At 36.4% G+C, this 24,872-nt stretch overlaps 1 protein-coding gene across 1 annotated transcript; it reads right to left on the minus strand.

Annotated features, from left to right (window-relative positions):
* Window positions 1-217: 217 nt before the first annotated feature.
* ALX1 (ALX homeobox 1) lies at window positions 218-21,986 on the minus strand. Its single transcript, XM_006073007.3, has 4 exons — window positions 21,631-21,986; window positions 18,269-18,573; window positions 15,112-15,240; window positions 218-851 (listed from the first exon to the last, which is right to left on the minus strand). The coding sequence occupies exons 1-4, from the start codon at window positions 21,854-21,856 to the stop codon at window positions 531-533; spliced, it is 981 nt and encodes a 326-aa protein (XP_006073069.1). The 5' UTR covers window positions 21,857-21,986; the 3' UTR covers window positions 218-530.
* Window positions 21,987-24,872: the final 2,886 nt, after the last annotated feature.

The raw sequence follows: 24,872 nt of genomic DNA on the forward strand, positions 1-24,872 counted from the left end.
AGATAAATTCTCAGCAACAGAGGATATGCCCATTATGCCTTGGAGCCAGAGATGGAAAAATGGCAGTTAACTCCCCAAAATACCCTGCTTCAATATTTACCTGACAGCTTCAGTATCTTGACATTTTCCCCAGTGCATTTCCTCCTTTTTCAGATATTATTTTACAAGGGATTTCTTGTTATACAGAACTAACATAAATCAATCTATAACAGAGGAATTTGTTTAATACATTTATTCTTTTAAGAAGTTGCATGATCATATTTCATTGACTCATACAATAGAAAGAAAAATCTTACTACTAAAACAGAGTTTGTGGAGATGGGTGCATGGTAAACCTATTTAGTCTTTTCAGAGGTTCATTCTTAGATTTTAATGTTAAATAATAACAACTATTCATTTAAGCTGGTCTCACTGTATATCTTGACCTTTAGCAATTCCACACACAGCAGCTTATTGTGGTATCCATTAAATAGGAGAAATAAGAATGTTTTACTTTGCCATTAAGAGAAAAAGAAAAAGAGTACTGTATGTTACATGGCCCATGAAATATTCGCAGTGTGCTCCTTGGCTTTCATTCGAAGAACAGCGATACTGGAGGACCTCCTTTCAAACTCTGGCTTTGTTTCAAATGCATGTCCGTTGGTAGCCCCGGTAAGAAGAGAGTCAGTGAAAAAATTGTTGAGGGGCACGTGGCTGAACTGGTTCTGGTGGTTTGAAAACCCTGTGTAACTGGAATCTGTCCGAGGCGAGTGAGAATAAGGTGTCATACACGAGGAAGTGTCACGTGGTAACATGCATGAAGTAACCACAGAACCACCAGTTGCATTTCCTGCCCACAAATTGTTCTGAATCTGGAATATATAAAACAACAAGTATTACATTTATGCGTTCTCACTTTTGTTCCTTACTTTTGGGAAACTGATTTTACAAAGTTTTGCTAGCTGTTCTTTGTCTGCTCCTATTGGGTGGTCTATAATTTCATTCTGAGTACATCAAGCAATTACTGAAAAATAATTATTTGAGATTCTTCTAGTTTGTTATACTGGAATGGATCACCAAAACCCACATACCTGACCACTTAAAATACTCTCAATACAACATGTCAATCTCTTGAGGATTCTTTTTACAGTCATGATTTTTAAAATGAAATCTGATTTAATCAGTATTTTTTATCAATTCATGTGTTTAGAAAAGTGATTAAAATATGATTAAGTTTAAATATAGTTTTCATCTTTCTAAAGAAAATTACAGAATTGCATTTTTTTTAAGTTCCATAGCTGACTCAGTGTGGTATTTTTTGCTGGAAACCAATGCTGATACGAGGCTGGTTGTTCTTTAGAGATATTTTTAATCAAAATTCATTTTGGAAAATGTTCACTGTTTCATTGTTTTTCATTCCCTCTAGTCTTGAATATCTCTATGAATAGGAAAATTATATACATATTTTAAATATTTATTCTATGATTTATATATGATATAATGAGGTTGCAGCAGAATTATAACCTGTAAAACAGATTTAGAATTCTAAAATTTGACCAATACCCAATAATGGAAGCACAACTGAGAAAAAATACTCAAGTATTAGCAAAAATACTATCTGAATAAAAATTAAGTATGGGGTAACAACTTACATAAGATTGAAAACTGAGTTATCACTTGTGCCCAAGAAATTCACAATCATCATATTAAATCCCTATAGGAAACATTTCTATATTGTGCAGTATTATCAGCAAACACAAATTTCTTTAAAGTTACTAGCACACAAAAGAAACACTAAGTCAAATTTGTATACTACGAATTTTAAATAGGAGGCATCTTAGACCAGCTATTTAAACAAGAGCAAGGAAAGTGATCACACGTACTACTTAAGAAGCAGAGAGAAAATCGTGACAAATGGCAGGAGCTGGGGAAAAGCAAGGAAAATGCTGCTTGGTATAGCACAGCAGAGAGGCACAGCCTTGGAATATGAAATTTGAAAATTTATGCCTTTTACAATATTATTATACTAGATTTAGATTTATACTAAAACATAACAGCAGTATATATGTTTATCCAATCTGGCTTTCTTTTTTTTTTTTAAATCATGATTAGAACACAATAATCAATTACTTAACACATATAGAAGAATAATTTTCTTATATTTCTTTTTACATAGAAATTTCAGTCTACTACTGTAGCCTCTGGTAATACTCTTATAAAACTCAAGCTTAAGCCATACTTTTAAAGACAACTTATTTTCAATTAATATTCAAAATATGTTAATGAATCTTCTAGATTACATTGTAGAGACGTTACTCTGTCACTCTGAAAGGGCCACTTAACCATTTTCAGGACTGAACAAATATCCTTCAGGTGGGGCTTCAATGATTGGCAAGATGCCCATTTTAGTGTTGTTCTTAAAACAGTTCTTTATATAAGTATTTTCTAAGCTGCTTTAAATATGCCACATCTGTAAGAGATATCTATAGACCTCTATCTAGCTATCTAGCCAGCTGTCCATCATGATTTGCATACTTTATCAATCTTTAAATTGTCATGGGCTATGCTGTTTAAATTTTGGCTCATCCTACTATACGTATCCCACTTTACCCAAAATATGATGATTGGTGTCAGTGATTGCTGAGCTATGTATCTCAAACCAACAGGAGGGGCTGTTAATGTCATTATTCTGTCAAACTAGTTCTTCTAACTTGATCCGGGTGATTTTCCTCTGACATTCAATCAAACATTGTGCTACACTGAAAACCCACAGTCACATGTCTGACAAAAGGGCTTTCAGGAAATGAAAGTGAACTTGCTTGCTTACTTTTGAAAAAATAAATGCAAGATAGTGGTGGAGAAAGATTATTTAGGCTTTATGTTTATTAAAGGATTCCTCAGCTTACAAAGCGTGTTGCTAGAAATTATTATTGAACTCATCTACTTGTATTCCAAATGCACAGAACTATACTTAACAACTAGGTAAAAAAAAAAAAAATAAGGGGAGAAAAAGCAAGGAAGGTGATCTATGAATTTAAATAAGTATTTTCACCCTAAATGAATTTAGGAAAATCTCTCCATTTTCTATGACATAAGCAAATATTGTTATTTTGATCAAAACTTCTTACCTCAACATGATCAAGCAAGTTAAATGCATTATTTTTCATGAAACAGAACATACAGAAAGATCTTCTGAACAGAACAGATTAATAAAGCAAGTTCCTAACAGCAATACTTTAGTTTTCACAACCAGTGAAGCTGTCACACACTTTTACTGATATGCCCAGTTTCCATGATCTCTGTCTCCCATCTTGTTCCTGTCTTTCTTTGATTTTCAAATTTCTGGCATGTTTTGACTTTGGGGATCTAGATGGTTTCTATATTACACGTGGATGTAAATCATAAAAAAATAATATACCCAGTGTACAGAGGTCTTGCTTCCTTGGAAGCATTTCCTCTGGAGGTGTCAAGCATCTGATGAGGGCAATCAAGACCATGCTCATGATATCTAACAGTTATCAATTAATGGCCACGTGTCAAGCATTTTGATTAAAAGCATGATGACTTCTGAATCGTCCCAATACACAAAAAGGTATGTGCTTTACTATCCCCATTTCATAAAAGGTAAAACTATAAAACAGAGTTTAAGATAATCTCACCAAAATTGGATAACTCCCAGGGAGGAGGTCAAATTGGAACCCGGAAATCTTATGAAATGCTACAATGACATAAAAACTAGTCTTATGAGTTGAAATTATTTACTTATTCACAATCCTAAATTTGTGTGTATTTATAAATTCCACTTTCTGAAACCAAAATTCCCAATGATCACTCACAACTGTTTCTCATACCCAGGCTTGAACACAGCACATGATAAATCCTTAGTACACATTTATGAAATACTGGGAAATCTCTAAGAATATGAAATTTGGACTGATTCATCTTGAAGATATAATCAAAATTTTGTGGACAATTTATGCTAACATATCTAAATTTTTTTCTCATGATTTGAATGCCAGAATCACCATCTATACAATCTTAACAGAAATCATGAAAATTACACAGCTAGAGACCCTGTTGACCCTGTATCTTTAGGAAGGTAATCTTTTTTCTTTTTTGTTAAACACATATTATCTTATCTTTTGGAGATTCTGATTCATTAAGCAGGTAGTGTAGCTGAGGGGATCTGTACTAAAATAATGGCAAAGATGATAATGAGGCTTCCCAGGTGGTAAAGAACCCACCTGCCCATACAGGAGACACGAGACGTGGGTTCAACCCCTAAAGATGGTAAGACACAAAAGCAATTCAGAACATCACTTAGGATGGAGAAACACTATTGAAGCCCAACTTCCTTCCAAATACAAAAAATTCTCGTACATTTTCAATTATGTTCAATTTCTGTGATAAGCAGCTCACCCTGTTTTAAAAAAATATTCCATTCCCCTCTGGGGAGCTCTGTAAAAAGGTGTAATTTTTCCTCTGTTTCTTCTATTTCTGTTCCTTATACAGAATAAGCAGCATCCTTCTTACATGAGAAAATCTTCAAATATCATCATGAGATTATTATACAATCATAAGTCTCTCTTCTCTAAGGATTCTTCATATTGATTTCCAGACAGTATCATTCTAGTCACATTCCTTTGGATGTGTTGGAGGTTGTCAATGCCTCTTCACTCTTATAAACATCCAGCACTGACAACAGAATATAATATTCTAGATGTTGTCTGATCACTGTGGGGATGATCTAGCAGGTATCATCTTTGTTCTAGATCATCTACTTCTATTAATGCCTGAAGAAGTAATGTGGTTAAACAATAAAGTTGTTTGAGCTTGTAGTTTAATAAATCTACCACTGTTCAGGTGGGCTCCTTCTATGTCTCCTTCTTTCCATTCTTCTAAGTGGTCATTTTAAAACGATGCGCTAGAATCTGTAAGTCATATTGTCTAAAACTACATATTTAACAACAGAGAAGTCATACAAAAATCTTACTCTTTGACTTATTAAAAGAAATACATTTGATTTTTTCTAAGATCACTACTTATCTAATATTTTTTATACTAGTTCATAGACACTGCTGCTGCTACTAAGTCGCTTCAGTCGTGTCCGACTCTGTGCGACCCCATAGACGGCAGCCCACCAGGCTCCACCGTCCCTGGGATTCCCCAGGCAAGAACACTGGAGTGGGTTGCCATTTCCTTCTCCAGTGCATGAAAGTGAAAAGTGAAAGTGAAGTCACTCAGTCGTGTCTGACTCTTAGCAACCCCATGGACTGCAGCCCACCAGGCTCCTCTGTCCATGGGATTTTCCAGGCAAGAGTACTGGAGTGGGGTGCCATTGCCTTCTCCATCATAGACACTAGCACCAAATAAATTTTTGTAAACTTCTAAGTGTATAATGTGCAAGAGATTTACAACTAGGAGCAATATTATTGAATGCCCACATTCTTTTTATATGTGCTTTAAAAAAAAAGAAAAGAAAAACGGAAAAAGAAAGATTGTCTGTCTTTACATTTTTTCTTCTTTGTTGTGTTTAAAAGGAGTGGATAATCTAAAAATATTCCATGTTTTAATGTGGTTCACAGCATTTTTTAAAGTTCTGGGGGTATGTTCAAAGCATTGTCCACAGAATTTTGCCAATTGCCTCCCATTAGCATGAAAGAAAGTTTAGCTGACTTACTACTCTCCACTTTGAATGTTTGCCCCTTAATGTTTTTCTAATCAAGTGAAAACTTTATATATTTAATTATTCCACAGCTTTGAATTTTGGAGGAAAAAATTTTTTTTTGTCTGATTCTTTCCAAACTGAAATCCTTTAATGTTCACCTTCCTTCCAAGGAATTAAAAGCAATAAAAGCTAGAAGGAGAGGGTTAGTATGTAAGTATACATACATATATTAAGAGTTCTTCACTGTGGATCTATGTATGTCATGAATTGATGGAACAGAGTAAATCATGGATAGGAAATCATAAATCTCATTTACCTTCACCTTAGAAACTTGATATAGATATATTCTTTATATAACCAAAGCTAGAAAGAAAATTTTAGTATGCTAAATGTAGTATATATTTCTAATGTATTTTCTGATTTTACTGTAGTGGGGAGTTTCTCATACTTCTAAAAAACCTCTTAATCTCAGTTTATTATTCTTTCCCTTAGTTGTAAAGTAGCATGATATGTAAAAAAAATATCAAATAGTTTCCTGATTTATATACTCTATATCTCAATGTTATGGTATTTATGGAGATATTAGCCTACAGAATTTAATTTGGATTTAATAGAAATACTGAAAAAATGTGAGAATATAGGAGTAATTTTAGAGCATTCTTAAAAAGCATCTTTTAAAGCATCTCTAAAGCCAACTAAGTAATTTTTTTCCTACTAAAAGAAGTTTACTTAATCTTACTCCTCCTTTACATATAGACTGTTTCTTTCTGCCACCAACATTTTTACGTACACGAGACACACACACACACCAGGATACACGTATTATCCTATACGCATACGACCTTCACATCACAGCCCCAACGGTTCCCTGTGGGAGTTCAAAGGCTGCTGTGAAAAAAGAGACAGCAGGGATTCACAAAGAGGTATTTGTGATGTTATAGCAGTAGTTTCTTTCCATTAAAATCAAAAAGTTGATTTTGGCTTTTCCTGTTTGACAGAATGCTTACCTTTATTGACTACTCTGAGTATTATTCAATACTTACTATAAAGATTTATTACCACATTATCACTACAGAATTTAATTTACCAGATTTTTATATGACCTCTTTTAAAAAGGCAAACATCACTTTTTACAAAAGTAGTTTGAGTTTTTAAGAGACCATTATAGTCTTTATTAGCATATCCCCTCCTTTAAAATTCAGAGGGATAAAGTATTAATAAGAATCATATGCTTATTAACTTGCAGATATTTTTAGCTGTTGGGACCTTAGGGTCCCATTAACTTTTCTAGTAACTACATCAGTAGGCTTCTGGCAGAGAGAAAGGGTATAGGTGTTTTTCTAAACAGTGAATTTGCTACCAGTGAATCAATAACATACACTGAGACTTTGTGTACCTGGGGAAAAAAAAGCCCAAGTTGAATTAATCCCACAGTGAAAAGATAAATCTGAGCACATTTAGGTACTACTTGAAATAGAAATGAGGGTACGTTTTCATCAGCGCCCTCTTATTAGATGTAATTTTAACTAAATATATATATATAAATACAAAGATTTTGGAGGAATTAATTTCAAAATTTTTTAAAATGTGTTTTAAACGCATAGTATTACTAAGTTGAAGTGGTCAGAAAGTATTTATTCATCAGAAAAGGATCACATGTTAATTGTTCATTGCTACTTTGAGTTCTTAAATGAAATTTCATCTTAGAAATGTATATATGGATTTCAAACAGGAGGAATGCCTTTTCTGTTAAAAAAACACTATCAGATGTAATAGTCACGTGAGACTAACAAACTGGAAAGAAATTTGCTATACAGAAAAATAAAAGTGTGTATCTCGTTAGTGTAAAACTTAAAGACTATCTCAATTAGTCTCATAGGCAATGTTAATGTCTGTAAATTTTCAGAATGATATCATATAAATGTTGTTTAAATTTTGCATTATTCAAATAATATTTGAAATATGCTCCACATAAAAGATACAGGAAACATTAAGAACATCTTTCTTTACCCTTACTGTCGAATGTGTTCTTAAATTTTAAACTGTGATCATTACTAAAAATTTTTATAGGAAATCTCACCCTACATACCTTAAAATGAAATCATAGCACTTGGCATTTGCTATTTTTTTAAAATATCTATCCAGCAGCAATTATCATTTGAAGTATTTTCCAATTATTTGTCACCTTATTTCTCACCTATTTTAATGCATGCATGCTAACTACTGTTGATTCATGAGTGCCTAATTCATTTTTAATGAGAATTCAACTATTTAAAAAGTTCTGAATTATAAGAAACAAAAATTATAAGTTTTCTTTGTAAATTATTAACCTAAAATGTAGATCAAGTATGCAAACACAAAATATTTATACAGTATATTTTTAATCTTAGAGTGTTTCACAAGGTGTCATATACAAGCTTGCAATTTATTCTTAAAATCCTGAGTCAAGTTATCAATTACATTCATCTTATATTTGAGTTAACTCTAATTTGGAATTTTATTTTTGTTATTTTAAAATCAACTGTGCATTTGCACTAAAAAGTCTATTTAATGCTCCATAATTTAGAATAAGAATGAAAACTCACAGATGCATGTGGTTTAATAAATGTGGTGCACATACAATTCTGGATTAAAGCATATCCTGAGGTTCACACTAACAATAATGGTTTAAACTGCAGGTTTTAATCCAGACGTTCTCATAGACTTCTCAGACTTTGATGCTTAATTTCCCTCCTCCTTCTTCCATAAGGTAGTTTTAATATGTATGAATTATTTTTATATTTTTAATTTTTACTATTTTGATAATCTACTTAATTTACTGATTTACTCTTTCCTCTTAAAATACAAAATATGTACAACCAAATCAGTTAAATACAACACTTAACAGTGTTCACTTAACTAAAAGCAAAACAAATAAAAAAAGAAAACAGCTGTTATTACTACTATGTAAAGTCTTTAAATCACATTAAATTTGAATATTACATTTCAAAAATAAATCTATTTTCATAATCAACAATGTAAAAGCACTTTACTTCTTCTAGAGGATATTCTTTACTTCTTTAAAGTATCTAGGATTACTTTCACCAAATAGAAGAATTATTCATTGTCTGTGTCTAACTGTTCCTTTACTCACTCAATACTAACAAAAATCTACCTCCTGCTACACATAACTTAGTTTTAACACATACATATATGTGAAATACACTTTATATGTTTTTATATAAATATATATATATTTAATTAAATTAGGAACGGTATCCATTGTAAAAACTATATTGATTTGAATAAATTATATCCTTCTATAACTGTAAATGTGCTTCCAATCAGTGATAAATTGTATCGCTTGTTGACCTAGTGTTGTTAATCCTTTGTCCCTCCATTCATAAAGGAAGTGTCACTGTACTACAATATATGACCAACTCATTGGTTGTTTGAAAGGTATGGAACTACTCATTACACAATGCATCATGTATAGCTACATTATTAACATTTTTAAAAGATCTTGGGGTCTTTGTTTACTTCAAATACTTGAGGAAAAATACAGAAATAACAGTGATAAAAATGATACTTTTTCTAAAGGTAAAAACTGCTCCAGGTGCCTTTAAATCACTAAACCACAGTGGTTAAAGGAAACAAGCTTCATATTCTTTATTTAGCTTAAAGTAAAGGCAAACTTCAAGATTAGGAGAGAAATTTGTGGGTAGAAGAAGGTAAGGTAAATATATCTTCAAAATCACTATTTTACAGAAACTTTAAAATTTCCTTTTCAAAACTGTATAGCAATGTTTTAAATAGTATATGTTAAGCTAAAAATACTTTACAGCTTTTCATCTGTTTTTAAAATTATTTTAGTGACTACAAACTATCTGTAATGTGAATCCAACGTTTGCTAGGTTCAAACTCCAAGTGGCATATATTTCTAAAGGCATCAATTAAACAACAGAAAGCAAAAATACTACATGGGTCCTTTTGTACATTTGGAAAATAGATATAATTATGATTCTACTATTTACTAAGTAAAACCTTACTGAAAATCTTGACAGGAAAACTTTCAACCTTTCTTTTGCAATTTTTGATGAAAAAATATTTTCTAAGTGAGAAAATAATTCTGATGGATTAAGAATATATTCAAATTTTCCTAAAGCTACCATATTTATTTGGTCATCCTAATTTAAAGAAGAAAGTGTATTTAACTGAACTTGTTCTTTCCCTGGGATCCCCAAATAGTAAATTTACTCACAGAATGTATTGATTTAAATACTGCAACAAAAAAGGGCATTCAAACCACTTAGCTCCTTCTCTACTGCAGAAAAAAAAATTTAATAATGACTAATAGCTATTAGAGAATCATGACTATTGCACCCTCATTGTGTACTAGGAGATACTTTGCATAAACTATTTTAATTCTCACAAATAACATATGAACTTCTATCACCATTTTATAAATGAAGAGAAATGTTCCCAGCAGTTAATTTATTTGCCAAAGGTCTAAAAATCTATTAAGTGGCACAGTCAGGATTTGAACCCACAACTACCTGATTGTGAAGCCCGGAGTCATACATTAATCCATGGCCCACCCCAAATCCCAGGATTTAGTTCCACAGACTATTTAGAAATCATTTTAATCCTCTCCATAAGAGAAAAAATATCATCAACATCTTCATCTACACTAAGACCACCAACTCTAGTACCAAGGAACTCCAGAGACTTTTTCAAAGTCACCTAGCTAGTAAATGATCAAGTTAACGTAAGCTTAATCTGACCTAAACCTAATGGCACAAAATGAACACTTCTTCTAAGTATGAAGGCTGGCTACAATCTTTTGATCCCTTGTGTCCAACTCCTTGCAACCCCATGGACTATACAGTCCATGGAATTCTCCAGGCCAGAATAGTGGTGTGGGTAGCCTTTCCCTTCTTAAGGGGATCTTCCCAACCCTGGGATCGAACCCAAGTCTCCAGCATTGAAGGCGGAGTCTTTACCAGCTGAGCCACAGGAGAAGTCCATAATCTTTCTAGAAAATATGTATAACTTAACAAAAATATTTTATTCACCAAAAATAATTATTTTAAAGATGCTTTGGTTTTAATAAATTAGAAACACATTAGAATCTAATGTTGATAGATACTTGCTCAGTTCTTAAACTCAAGGACAAAATTATGTAAGTCTCTTTTGGTATGCTAGATATAGTCTGGATCAAGAAATTTTTGCAGAATTTGTAATATCTAATTTGCAATCTGTCTAGAAAGCAGGAGATTTTTTTCTGGATCATCTGTATAACCTCTGTGCCTAAAACAAGACCGAGTGTGTATCTGTTTGATAAAATGCAAAACTATAAAATGATAAAACTCTGGAAGAAAATGAATTAAGCTGAAAGGGGTCTGCAAAATCTTTCTCGTCTATTCCTTTCAAAGAGGAAAAGTTAACTGCTTAAGACCACAGAGCTGGTTGAGAGCAGAGATTCGGAAACCATCTGTTTTATTAAAAATAGACTAATTTTGTTTTATAATGTACTCCTGAAAACTGAAGTGAACCAAAACTTTTTTCACATCTATTCGGTGTATATATACTTTGCTTAACACTGTGATGATACAATGTGAGTAAGAACTGAATCATCTTTTAAACACTTTACATCCTAAATGGTGTGGCAGACATTTTTACACAATCCACCACAAGGTCGGTGAGAAAGTGACGCTCTGACTGAGGGAAAATTGAGAGGAGGCTTCCTGGTTTAGGTGAGGGAAAGGGATTTCAAGATAGAGGGAAACAGATTTAGCACAAGCAATGAGACTCTCTAAAATATCATGTAATGGAGAACATTGAATAATTTAATTTAGCTATACTGTATTGACAAATGGCAACTGATATTGTGACCCAAAATAGAGCTTTAATAAAAAACACTACTATTTTCACTACATCAAAATATATTACCTTTAATTACTACTGACATCACAGTACTCACTTTTTTGTTTGCTTTCAAACATGAGCAAGTTTTAAAAAAAGAGTATCTTAGTCTAAGAAGTATCTACATTTTTAAATGTTTTATTATTTAGGCATTTTTCCTTTCCAAAGTAAGGAGAAGTTTCAGGGTCAAAATTGAACTATTTCAAGACTCAGTGTTGGTTTAAGGAGAAAATGTTGCATAAGGAGCCCGGGACTCCTGAACTCAAAACACTTGGGCTCAAATTCAATGAGTTAATGGCTATAAGGAGGAAGCCTGGCTTAAAACAAGCTCTCAACTGGTAGTTACTATTTTTACTGTTACAGCTGTTGTTAGTACAGTGTAATGAAGAGCAGTGAAAACAAAGTATTTATAACATTTTAAAAAGTATTAATTACTATTCATAAATAAACATTATATGTTATATATAGATACTTTATGCTAGGTAAGATTATGATACAAAGGCTTACTATTATGAGTGGGCTGAAGGAGATCATTTTCTAAACCATTTCTGGTTTTGATGTATTTCTGCGTATGCTTTTGCTTCCCTGCCAAATTGCTAATTCTTTATTTCTGTCCTGCCGCCAACTTTTTCTAGTTCCAACTTTTTTGTAATTAATAATTTTTTTTCTGTAATTAGTAACAGTAACTACATTCAATGTCTTATTGCACTGAGTTGGTTAGACTCTTTCAATTCCTATTTTTCCCACTATAAACTATTTTCAAGCCACATGATTTTTTTTTTTTTTTTTCTTTTTAAAAAGCAGTTTCCTTAGGCTGAGTCTTGAGACATGACTTTGGCATAGTTATTTTTTCAAACAAACTAAAATAAAGTCAACCACATATTTTTAACTGAAACAGAATTTTCCCCTGACTTTCTTCAATACCTAGAGTGGGGAGTGGGAGACACTTGATTTCAGAATTTTTGGTAACCGAACATTAAATGACTTAGCAATACAGAAAAGTCCTGTGGATTTGACAGTATTGATTTTTATCATTGTTGATGAACTGCACTGTCAAAATAACTTCAACATATGATGTCTGTGTTCCCATATTTAAATTATGAGGTGGTATAACCAAATATACATAAAAATTATGGAGAACCCACAGAGAGAAATTAGTGCAAAATTCTATTATCTCTGAGGGGAATTTTTTTAACTAATCCTTTGTTGGCATGAAAAAGACCATCAAATGTATAATTTGACCATACCATTTCCTTTCCTGCTTGAGCTACTAGGTGACCTCATTCTGTTAATGGCTAATATCGAAAGCTATGAAGCACAGTAACATAATGGCAAGATAATTTTAGGGGGTGACTAAAATTAAGGGTGACTAGAGTGCATTGTTATATTAAGTTTTTATATAGAGCTTAATTGGTGCAAGGCCCTATTCTACACATTTTACGATATTCTAAAGAAGAAAGGGGGGGTTAGCAACAAGACAACTAAGAGCAAGGAGCATAAAACTGGAAAATAGAAATAGCAACAATGAAAGGAATGAAGACTGAAATAATAAGGTGAAAAAAAGGTACGCTGCAGTCGAGTGTTGTGAGATAGACTTAGCAGTAAGACTGCTTAAAGTCGACTTGAAAAGAGTTCATAATTTGTGACTCTATTATTTCTAAAGTCATCACAAGTGGTTTAAAACTATGTAAAGTATATGCCATCTCTGATATTTTTCTATTGTTATTTCACTGGTTGGCAGTGAACATTTTCTGCTCCCTTGAACTGAACTGCAGATCTGAATAATGCGACTTAAGTCTTATGCTCTTTTGCTATTAATCATTTAATCATGTTACTTACCCTTAAGAGCCACAGTGCCTCTGCTTAAATCTGAGCATTACTACACTAATAAAAGTGAGTAAATAAAAGTGAGATATTTACTCACTTTTATTAGTGGCAAGAAACACCTCGCCCCTCTGTGCCTCAGTTTCCACATATAAAAAATGGGAATAATTAATATCACCTACTGCATAAGGTTACTGCAAGGATTAAATGAGTTAATAAATGTACACTGCTTAGAACAGTGACTGACAGAGAGGGCTATAGTCTTGTTAACAACTAGGAAAACTGCAGTGTCTGCTCCCTTGGAACTTACCGCCTAGAGGAGAAACATTCTTGCAGCATTTTGCTCAGAACTCAACTAGGATACTCAAAATATGTGCTGATGGTAAGTAACTAGGGGGATACACATATTTTTAAAATAGGAGAAAATATAAAGGAACTACTTTAAGGTAAACTTTTTGAAGTAAGGGAAATAAGACTCCTCTTAAGGTATGGGCCTTTATTCAAAAGGTACCCATATCACTGGTCTTGAAGGAAACTGCATTGGCAAGGCTTAGCTGTAGCAGCCCTTTATAGACCGCCCTGTAAGAAACCACTCGTGTGATCATGGACCAATTCTCGTTCTTAACTCATCTGGGTCTGGTTTCCTGACTTTTAAAATGAAGGAACTAGGTGATTTCTAAGGTTCTTATTCACATATAATATTACATTAATCAATTTCATGAATTTACCTGGAGGAGTGAAAGTCTCAAGATAGGTTTTTAAAAAATCATGAAAGGTACAAGAACACAAAGACAGCATGAAATTAAAGGACTGAATTCATGCTCACAAGGTATGAATTTACAGTTGAAGAAAATGAATATCCTTAAGTTTGGAGCTATGATGATTTGTTTACTGAACTATCAAAATATTCCATCAGTATATGTGTTAACATATTCATTTTCAAAGTAGTCTCTTATAACACATATCATTAAACAATAAGGAATTAAATAACAGATGGCTTGCCTTATAATACACATATTCTTTATGTAGCAAATACAATTTTGAATATTATAATTCAGTAGCAGGAAAACTTAATATCCAGTTACAAAGACAAAATATATTTATGTGCATTACAAAGTATGAAAAAACAACCCTCTCTAAATTAAAAGAAAAAATTAGAGGAAAAAAATTTCTAAATACTCTTAATGTGATACAATTTAAAAATTAGGTCCAGAACTAATTCTATACATGTTTTAAGTCACAAAGGGATAAAATGCTTCCTTGAAACAGTAAGCAGTTTCAAAGCTGAAAAGACAACATAGGAGAAAAAATAGTTTTAAGTGGAACTGAAGGTTTCATCGGCCACATTTAACAGTAGGGTATGGTACAGTTCATAAAAAAAGAGCCACAGAGCCTAGCAATGTTTTATGTATTTTAAAAGTTAACAAAGGGAGTGGGTCTGAATTATTAAAATGCCAAGTAATTAAGAGACGTATTATTGAATGATGCTACTTAAGTTGTTGCAATGTTTACCAAAGAAGAGACCTTGAAATATTTTAAAATGAATGGCTCTGGAAAAAATAAATAAAAATAAATATTTTAGCAAAATAAAAATCCAACAAACTTGGAAACAATTTTTGGAGATTAAAATTTTCATTCTTAACTATTATATTAGATGTGATAAAGCTTACACTAGCCCTTTTAAGAATATACAAACCACACTTGTGTATCTCAGTGTTCTGTGCAATTTACCATACCTGTGGGTAGCTGTCAGTTCTTGGCAAAACCGATATGTCATAGGTGGCAGCAAAATGGCTCTTAGCTTGCTGGATCTGGCCATAACGTTCTCTTTTTCTCCACTTGGCCCTTCGATTTTGAAACCAAACCTAATTTGTTTAAAAAGTAGAATTTCAGCTAAGGAATAGCTGGTGATGCAAATATGATGGTCAAAGACGTTAAATCAGAAAGGTAAACCAGGTCAAGAAAATTACAAAAGCTGAAATGTTTTTATATTAGAAAGGGATCTACAAGTTTTACTTTCTATTTTATTTTATCCCGATATGATAAGTGCCATGTCTACTAGGCAATACAGTTTAACAGACTCAGACAAGGTGTTTTCAAAATTTTATTTAATATGTCTGAGCCTCTATTTTTTTTTTACTTATGGAAAATAAAAAAGAATTAGATTATATGACCTTGAAGATTCCTTATATCTCCAAATTATCATAGATAATAATCCTCTCTCAGAGAATGCAAGTCTGAAAGACACTCATAAATTTTTAATTTGGGGTTATGTATATAACATGAACTCAGCCAATCTATAACCAAATTAATATCTAAGTCTGTCAAAACAATTATCTTTAAAACATGTCACAAAGTGGAGGGTCTTCTGGGCTGTACCCAGACTTACAAAAACTTAGAAAAATGTAAACAAACACATTACATCTAAAACATATGGCACCAGCAGAAATACAATGATTATTTAGAAGCAAACTAGTAGAATTACATGTTATATTGAGTATGGTAAAGATTATGGGTAAAATGGTATCACCTGAAGCTGAACTACGGTTTTAAAATATACAAATTGTTTATAACATAAATTGTCTCACGTATAAGATTTATTTTCTCTTATAGAAAATGCTCACAAAATCTTAAAGATAATTTCTCCAATTTAAAATCCTTATGGATAATATAAATTTCAAAATAAATAGGACAGATATAATCAAGTGTCAAGAAAGCCTGTGTATTAGTATGGCCTCCACACAGTTCCTAAACTATTTTCCAAATTTCTCTACCTAATTATATAGTAGAAACATCTAGTATCATCTGTCTTTCTCAGAGGGTTAAATATTAACCAGTTCACACTTGTAAGATCTCCAGAATCTTCATTTTAATATTTTAGGTGTTAAAAGGTTATATAGAAAATTAAATTAAACATGTATAATTTGATATATAATTTACATGAGCAGCTTTCTGAAAGCTGTTTAGTCTTCAGAGAACTATCTTCAGAATACAAAATATTTAGGAAAAAAGCTGAAAATGAATTATAAAAATGCACATTGTAAAAAAGCATTTCACTAAAATTTATTTGAACTTTTTATTCTATTTTGTATTCAATTCTACTCTTTTATATCTTTTCCTTCACACTTATGGAGACATGTTAATATTCAGTCTGGAGTGTAAGTATTGCAAATTTAAAATGGCAGTTTGAACAGTTCTCAGAAGGCAAAGAGAGCTACCTGTTCAGATGTTTTCCTAGAACACTGCTGGCAAGTGTGCATTACCCACTATATTTAGGACTTAAGACAACATTAACAACAAAACAAAGCAAAACACTTTTTTGTTTTCTCCATAGACAGGCACCGAGAGCATACTAAGGGAATTTAGTAATGAGGGCTTTTTCCTTTAGAAGAAAACCATGACAATCACCTTAAAATAGGTGCCGATTACCACTCTTATGCAAAAAGCAAGGAAACTACCTGAGTAAATTAGGTTCAGGCTGGCTCTCTGTGCCTATTCTAAGACCAAAATTAACCAGCACTTGGTGAAATGTTACGGGGAAAACACACTTTGTGCACAGCTGATCATCTATGTGTAAACATATTTTTCTATGGTTATGAGTATAACTAATTTAAATATACGAACACAAGACCAAAAAACACACAGGTGGGGTTTGTGTTAACGCTTGACAATTCTCAAATTCTTTCTTAGTACTGACTTTCTCCATATTTACTTCCTAAACTAGGATAAAATAACCATTTGTCTCTATAAACTAAAGCAAAAATCTGCTGCTTGTTACTCCTGCACCACCAGATGTTGTCTTTAGCAATGTATAAGAGACTTACAATGGCTTAGTCTTCAGAAGGAATACTATTACTCCACTCAGAACAAAAATTTACTTCTTTATTCTAGTGGTTTATGGAAATTGCAAAATTCAGTATTATTTTTTTTTTTTAGAGTCATAAAAACACACAAAAAGAAAAAGGTCATTCTCCTGAATTACTCTTACTTACAAACTAAGAAAACTTTTAAAAATATCAAGGCTAGGAAAAATAAAATACGCTTAAGAGGTAGAATTTTACCCAGTATTTTTAATTTTGTTTTTTCAAATTATTAAAAAATTTAGTATACTGAATCATCTAATTTGATAATCTGAACACAATTTATAGATATAACAATTGAATTTATACATTTAAAAGTTACTTTTAAGATTATTATTCCTACTGCTTCTGAAAAAATCATGCAAGTTATCCAGATTTTAAAAATTACAATGGAAGGCATGTATTGACAATTGCTGGGACTAGAAAACTGTATATGTGCTTATACAACTTTTAATTATGTATAGTGAAAATAGTTTACGGTATACCTAACAGCTGAGAGTTTGTGAGACTGTTGTTTTTTTCTTTGTTTTATTATAACTCCAACCTTGGTAAAATTATAGATGCTTATGGGCCATTATACAAATAACTTACAAATCTAAGGTATATAACCCAAAAAGAGCTTTGACAGCTGATAGAAAAATAAAATACATGAATTACTAAATTGGACAGCTATGGTTCTGTGTTTTTGTCCTTTAAAGATCACTTTTTGAAATCAGAGATTTGTTATCATATTCTGTTCTTTTAAAATAATCATAAGCTTTTATGCCTAAGTAATAAGTCAAGTTCTTTTCTCTTAGGCTCGTGTGTGAGCTGTTAAATCGTGTGCAAGTAAAAAGTAATTTTAGTAGACTTACATGCCTCTGCTACACTGTTCTCTATCTTCAGCAGGAGAATCAGTTTCTGCCTTTGTGGTAAAACTTTGGAATAAACTTTGTGGTAAAACTCTGTGGCAACTATGGAATCATTCTAACACTACCCCCAACCACCTCCCCGCTCCAAATACACACAGCCTCCAGCCTTCATTGGCTCCTACCTGGACCCTGGCCTCAGTCAGCTCTGTCCTCAGAGCAAGCTGTTCTCTGACATACACATCCGGGTAATGGGTTTTTTGAAAGACCTTTTCCAGCTCCTCCAGCTGCAGGCTGGTAAAGGTGGTTCGGTGTCTCCGCTTCTTACTGCTGGATACGTTGCTGTCACATTTATCCCCAAGTTCATCCAGTTCTCCCTTCTCTGGAATCCCTTTCACGGGGGACAGCCGGAGACTGTTACAGTTGTCCATAGCTCTATTTAGTTCGGTGTGAAGAGGCTGTCCTTCTACTTTAGTGATCCCATAGTTCACTGCACCCAGAGGGGGGGAAAAACAGTTCTCAGCATTGCAAAACACCTTGATGAAAGAATTAAGTTGAAGTGATACAGAGCATCAGGCAGGTAGTCTTACGATTTATCATGCCAGTATTGATTTGATCATCATATTATCTACTATTGGGCTTCCCTGGTGGCTCAGCTCGTAAAGAATCCGCCTGCAATGTGGGAGACCTGGGTTCGATCCCTGGGTTGGGAAGATCCCCTGGAGACCAGAACGACTACCCACTCCAGTATTCTTGCCTGGAGAATTCCACAGACTGCATAGTCCATGGGGTCGAAAAGAGTCAGACACAACTGAGTGACTTTCACTTTATCTATTATTATTAATTCACTTTTGGCAAGTTTAAAATCATCTAAAAATGTGTACATGGAACTTTATATTAATTTGCCAGCATCACATGTAGTTCTGTTTTTTAGGTTTAATGTAATATTTATCCCGATAATTTATAATCAAAGTAGTCAAAAGATGCTCTGGTTAAAAAAAAAAAAACTAAATGACCATAATTTTTGAAAAGTGAGCCGAATTTCATATGTCTTATTTATTCACAGCAGACAAAAGTAAGCTATTAACAGGGCTCAAAAAGGACATTTCAATTTTAAATACTGTCTGTAAACCAAAATCCATACTCTTCTCAAAGTTATGTTTCTCCTCCACACAAAACCTATGGACTACAAATTTAAGAAATGGCATTGTTTCTACTATATTTCCAATATTTCAACTGCATATCATGTCCACATTTAACATTTTAATTTTAAAAAGTGACCTACTAAGTAAAAAAAAGAATTTTTCGTCAGTTTCTAAAAGTGTTTTTACAGAAAAGGATAAGATTTAAGTAGACTTCTTTAGCTTAAAAACTCACTTGCAGTTATCTAAACATGTCTAATTTATGCTTAACTCTTTTAAAACATGAAATTGTCTTAAGATAGAACGCTTTACTCTTCCTTTCAGTAAAGCACAGAAATTAAAACATCTATTAGAAGATTACAAAGGATATCATCTGGCATTCTGTTTAGGGGTGTTTTAATTTCAGTGATTTCCTCCAGATTCGATTGTGCCCCACACACAAATGTAATGGATACACATAACGAAATAGGAAACATTTTTTTAAGTCGGCTCAACCATAACAATGATTTCCAATGAACTGCTATACTTTTTTCGTTTTTGTCTATTTTTAAATTCTCCCTTACAATGTATTTTTAGCTTTTTTTACAATGTATTTTAGCTTTACTTTAGTCATTATACAAATGTATTGAACTCTAGTACCTAGGTAAATCAAATACCCAATTGCCTTTAGGCAAAAAAATATGTGATGTAAAACTAAATATAAAAGAGAGCCTTGACTGATTAACAAACAATACAGTTTTGTCTCCGTGGGCAGAGTTAATGGGGAATTGCGGTAATTAGTGATGGGGGAGGGGAAACAGGCGTGAGGGTAAGGGCATCTCAGGGAAAAGGCAGGAACTTTCCTAAATTTAGCGGACTCCTTATTGCCCACATTCACCTTACTTAAAACTTTCCTATTAAAATCCATCCTAACAGTGTGATGTTCTTTTAAAACTATAAAATATAAAAAATCACCTATTTCTCTTATTTTTGGAATCCCGACAATTTAAATAAAATATTATGATTCTTATCCAGCAGTCAACAGAGGACATTTCAGAACCATTTAAAAACAAATCCTGTCCATGGAAATAACTTTATGGATACACTTTAAAATTCCAAAATATAAATACTGCAATCTGAAATAACAGACAGAAAGTCAAAACTTCAGTATATTAAAATAAAATGATTTTTTCGCGTCTTTCTAAATAAATGGGACTTAACGGATTTTTCTCTATTGTTTATTCCTTTTTTATTTAACCTTGCAAGTCAAAAGTAACTTGCAACGTTGAACAAAATAAGTAAAATATACGAGGCCTTTTTTTTTAAGCTTATTGCGTACTAAGTATTTAGAAGAGAAGCTACTATGAGCCAGTGGCTCGCCAGATTGTGAACCTCCATTAAAATAGGGGGCGGGAGGCTTGTTGTAAATATTTCACACTTCATTCGTTTGTTATTTTAAAGCAACCCGCTCCTTACAGCTTAACTGTGGAATATATACAATGATAAGGAAAAGTCCTCTTGGAATTGTAAACTTGCTTTAGCTGTCGCGATCTGAAAAAAATAGGTTTGTATTGGGTTACAAGATAGAAAAGATAGATGGTTTGTTTTGATAACATTTTGACTTTGAGATACTTGGCCATCCAAAGTTGAAGATTTCACCCAGAAGCATTCCGAAAGGCTTCTTAGGCGACTTCTACCGTGGAGTCAGAAAAATCAGACAATGCGGAATTCGCGAGTGAGTGATTATATATTGGGGATTCTTTGCCCGAAGCTATGTAAAGTGATTTGGCGTTTAACAAACATTTATGCTGTTGTAGAGCAAACCCAAAGAAGCAGAAATCACAAATCCACAGAAACTCATCTAGTAAGCCTCTAACTTCACAAAGAAAGATATCGTTACGTCTTGAAAAATTAAAAAAAAAAAAAGGTTTTTCACCTAAGTTTTCTTCTTCGTGACGGCAGTGACGTCCTCTAACGAGCTGTGATGGATTTCAGCTCCCCCGGCCCGGGGCAGCGCGGCGGGCTCGCAGAGGAAGCGCGCTGTCTCGACTCAATTACGCTCTATTTAGCGCCCTATCAGTTTACGCCCGGGTCCTGGGTAGCGGGACTCCAGGGCCCGTGAGGAACGCGACTCGGCAGCAAAAGAACCACGAGGATGCACCCCAGGGGCGCGGGCTCCTTCCTTGGCTCCCCCCCGGCCCCTCTCCAAAGTCTGCAGCAGCCCAAACTCCGCTTCCTAAAACCAGCACTGTTCCACCGCTCTCCTCCGCCCTCCAGCTTCTCCCGCTCCCCCTTCCTTTCCTTCCTTCTTTCCTTCCTGTTTTCCTTCCTTCCCTCCGTCCTTCCCTCCCTCCCGGTCCCAACCGGTCCCCGCCCTCGGATTTGCGGGTGGGCTTCCGCGACCCCCCTGGAGCAGGGGGACTCACCGCTGCTGTCCTGACAGGGCGAGGTCCTCTCCAGGCGCACGTGATGCTCGGCGCGGGGCAGGGGCCCGAAGGCCTGCACGCATTTGCCCGCCGACGCTTTGCTGTAAAAGGACTCATTGTCCAGCGTCTCCATAACGTGCTCCAACGCGCCTCCTGCGCCCATGTAAAAATCACTGTTTTTACTCGGTGGGCTCTTGAGGGCAAACTTCTCGCTCAGAAACTCCATAATCCTAGAAGGCTGTCGCTGAGCTCCCGGGAGCTCGGGGGCCTGGAGCGCGCTGGGGGAGGGAGCGAGTGGGCGGGAGGAGGGAGGGCCGTAGAGGAGGGAAGGGGAAGCGAGCGCTGCGGCGCCTGTAGCTGCCCGGCTCCGAGCCCTTTAAGACGTCCCGGCTGGAAAGGGGGCACCCGAAGTTGCTTTTATATCTTGAAACTCAGCTGGGCTCCTCGGGCAACCTCCCAGATCTAATGAATATGAAAATAGGCAGGCGACTAAACTCCACCCCGGGCCCCCCCTCCGCCCCCCACCCTACCCCCATCTCCCCCCCCCCCCCCCCCCCCACTTACCCGGGCAGGGCGCGTCCAGGCCTAGGTTAGACAGACAGCTCCATTTCAGACAAATGCCAGCAGGGACGAGGCCACGACACTCAGAAACATTGTCGCCGCGACAGTGGACTGGCATTTCGGAAGAGCTTGGTGAGATCGCAAGGCAGTTAACCTTCCACTCCCCGCGCTCTGCGCCCTCCGGGGCCACCCGCCCGGCACCGGGTCCCCACCCCGCCCCCACGCCGGCCACTCACTACCAGAAAGATTTAGAGGCGTCTTAAGAACTTGAAAGGAAGTAATGCTCTAAGGGGCTTTTATTTCATCCGTAAATCGTTTATGTGGAAGATCCACATTAATCCGAAGCCCAAGAAGCCGGATACGTGGGCAGCTATTAACTGGGCTGGCCGTGGTCGAGGGGCCGCTGCTTCTTCCAATCCCGAGGAGTTCGGCGTCCGGGCGCTCTCGGCGCTTACGAACCCGTGGCCTTTCCTTTCTTTCTGGAATGCGGCGGCGTGTGGATGTGGTGGCAATGGGAGAGGGAGGCCGAGCAATGCATTGAAACCATTATACCAATATCAACCTCATTTCTCCACCCTCTCCCGCCCTTCCCTTGGTCCACGACTTTATCATTAGATCCAGATTATTTTAACAAACCCCGATAGGAAAAGTGCCTCCTAAGGGTCCTTACTATAGGCCAGAGGGGTTACACAAAGGGGTTTGTGAAAGGGGAAGCCCTTTATCGTGTTTTTTAAAAGATGATTATTTTACTTTTAAAGAGTCGCGGTGGAGTTTGGAAAAGCGCGTACGGGGAGCGACGGGCGCGCGCGGAGCCGGGCGCACTGGCGAGGCGGCTCCCGGCGCTGGGTGGGCCGGGGCTTCGGCTCCTGCCCGAGGGGATGGGAGGAGGTTGGGGAGCTGGCCCTCTCTGAGGGCAGAGCAGCGCTACGGGGTGGAAAGCCCCTCTGTGAGGCTTTAGAACTGCCTTTGGTTTCGGAGGATCCCGACGCGTCGGAGGGAAAAGCGTTCAGTGCCTTGGGCAAGAAAAGGCCGCCATTAGCAACAGGCCTCTTAAACTGGCAAATTTGTTGAAAACTCCCACAAGTTGGGCATTAAGGGTTGCGCCCTCCACGAGAGGCCTCCGCCCGACAGCCTTTCTCGTACAGGCCCTAGCCGCACCGATGGCGTCTCCCCAGGCCAGCGGGGCAGCAACCCCGCAGCCTTGGGCACGCCGGGCACCCCCGATCCTGGCGTGGCGACGCCAAGCCCAATTCTGGCGAGCCTCCGGAAGGGCTCGGGAATCTCCATATTCTTCATGGTCTTGGCTGACCTAGGACTCACTGGAGACCCTCTTCGAGGCCACAATGTGCCACCCAGCCGGGCAAGAACAATGATGGAGCGCTCCGCATCTCAGACTTGCTCCTCAACCCTGCTCTAGAAGCGCGGCGGGTCTTCAACCCAGATCGGGCCGAGTGGAACCTGAACAGGCGGCCCGGAGCCGCAGCCTCGCTCTCTCGGGACGCTTCTCCGGAGCAGGGGCACGAGATCGGTTAGTTCACGTGGCGCCGCGCCCGGCCTGGTCTTGAGCGCGCACTCCGGTTCCTGCGAGTTGACACTATTCCTGAATGATGTAACTTTTCCTGTATTATTATTACTATCTCCAAAGCCAGGCAGCCGGCACCAACCACTAATTGTTAAATCTCCAAGGGGCGCAGTCAAAGAAAAGCTTTCAGGGACTGTGGTGAGGGAGAATTCCAGATTGCACCAAGGCGCACGAACTCCTAGCCTGGCATCCAGGGATGGGAGGAGGGGGCGAATGTGGCGGCGGTGAGCCGGAGGGCAATGCCAAGGAAAAGCTGGCGAGAAGGTACCCTGGAACATCCTGTCCATGCTTAAGGCGGAGAAGCAGGCTGTGCGCTTCCTGAGCTCCTGCTAGCGGATCCTGGACCGACCCTGTAGGAACGTTGGATGTTATCTACTCAGTCTTATGCGGGTTGATGATTTTTTATTCTCTCCTGGCCCCTTCTGTACCTTAACTTCACATGTTCTTGAAAGTACTTTCTCTAATAGACACGGGGAGGGTAAGATAAATGGTCGTTTAATAGGTTTTTCAGAAATTCACAGCAGCAAGAACAACGCCTTGCTGATTTGAGGAAATATACAAACAACTCCTAGCTATAAACTTAGTTACATCGTAGAGCTCTGTCAGCTTGTTTATAAATATGCGTCTTAAGAGCCCTAAATTCCCTGAAAAACATTCGGTGTCTCTTAAATGAAAGACATATGATACAAGTTCTAGAGTACTTGTAAACCAATAAAGGTCCGGCTCGCAGAGGAAACTACAGGAGAGCCAGGGTCGACAGCTGCATAGGAAAGCTGTTTCCACCCGACACCTCAACCCCACTTTTGATGGTAGTGGTTGATAGGATGGGTGCAAGGTGTCACCAACCCCACTTAATATCCCTGAAGCCTCTTGGAAATGCAAACCTATTACACAGAATCCCGTATGTTTGGGGACATATAACCACATGTGCCCAAAACAGAGGGAACAGCTAATGACAAACTCCCATAACGAATGCTTAATCTGCAGTTTTTGGCAAGAAGCTGGGTCTCTGGTTGCCAAGAGCTGGGTTAAATGGATTCTGAGAGGTTGAGATGCAGGTTATGGTCACGTCACAGCTCTAACCATTGGAGCATTAAAT

Source organism: Bubalus bubalis, chromosome 4 (assembly GCF_019923935.1).
Source record: "Bubalus bubalis isolate 160015118507 breed Murrah chromosome 4, NDDB_SH_1, whole genome shotgun sequence".
In the NCBI taxonomy this organism is placed as follows: Eukaryota; Metazoa; Chordata; class Mammalia; order Artiodactyla; family Bovidae; genus Bubalus; species Bubalus bubalis.

Excerpts from the sequence above, each read along its gene's own strand:
- ALX1 (XM_006073007.3), bottom strand. The coding sequence starts at position 21,856 with ATGGAGTTTCTGAGCGAGAAGTTTGCCCTCAAGAGCCCACCGAGTAAA. Across the intron at positions 18,574-21,630 it reads GCCCTGTCAGGACAGCAGCG|TGAACTATGGGATCACTAAA; the intron begins GTGAGTCCCCCT and ends CTCTGGGTGCAG. Across the intron at positions 15,241-18,268 it reads TGACTGAGGCCAGGGTCCAG|GTTTGGTTTCAAAATCGAAG; the intron begins GTAGGAGCCAAT and ends TAAACAAATTAG.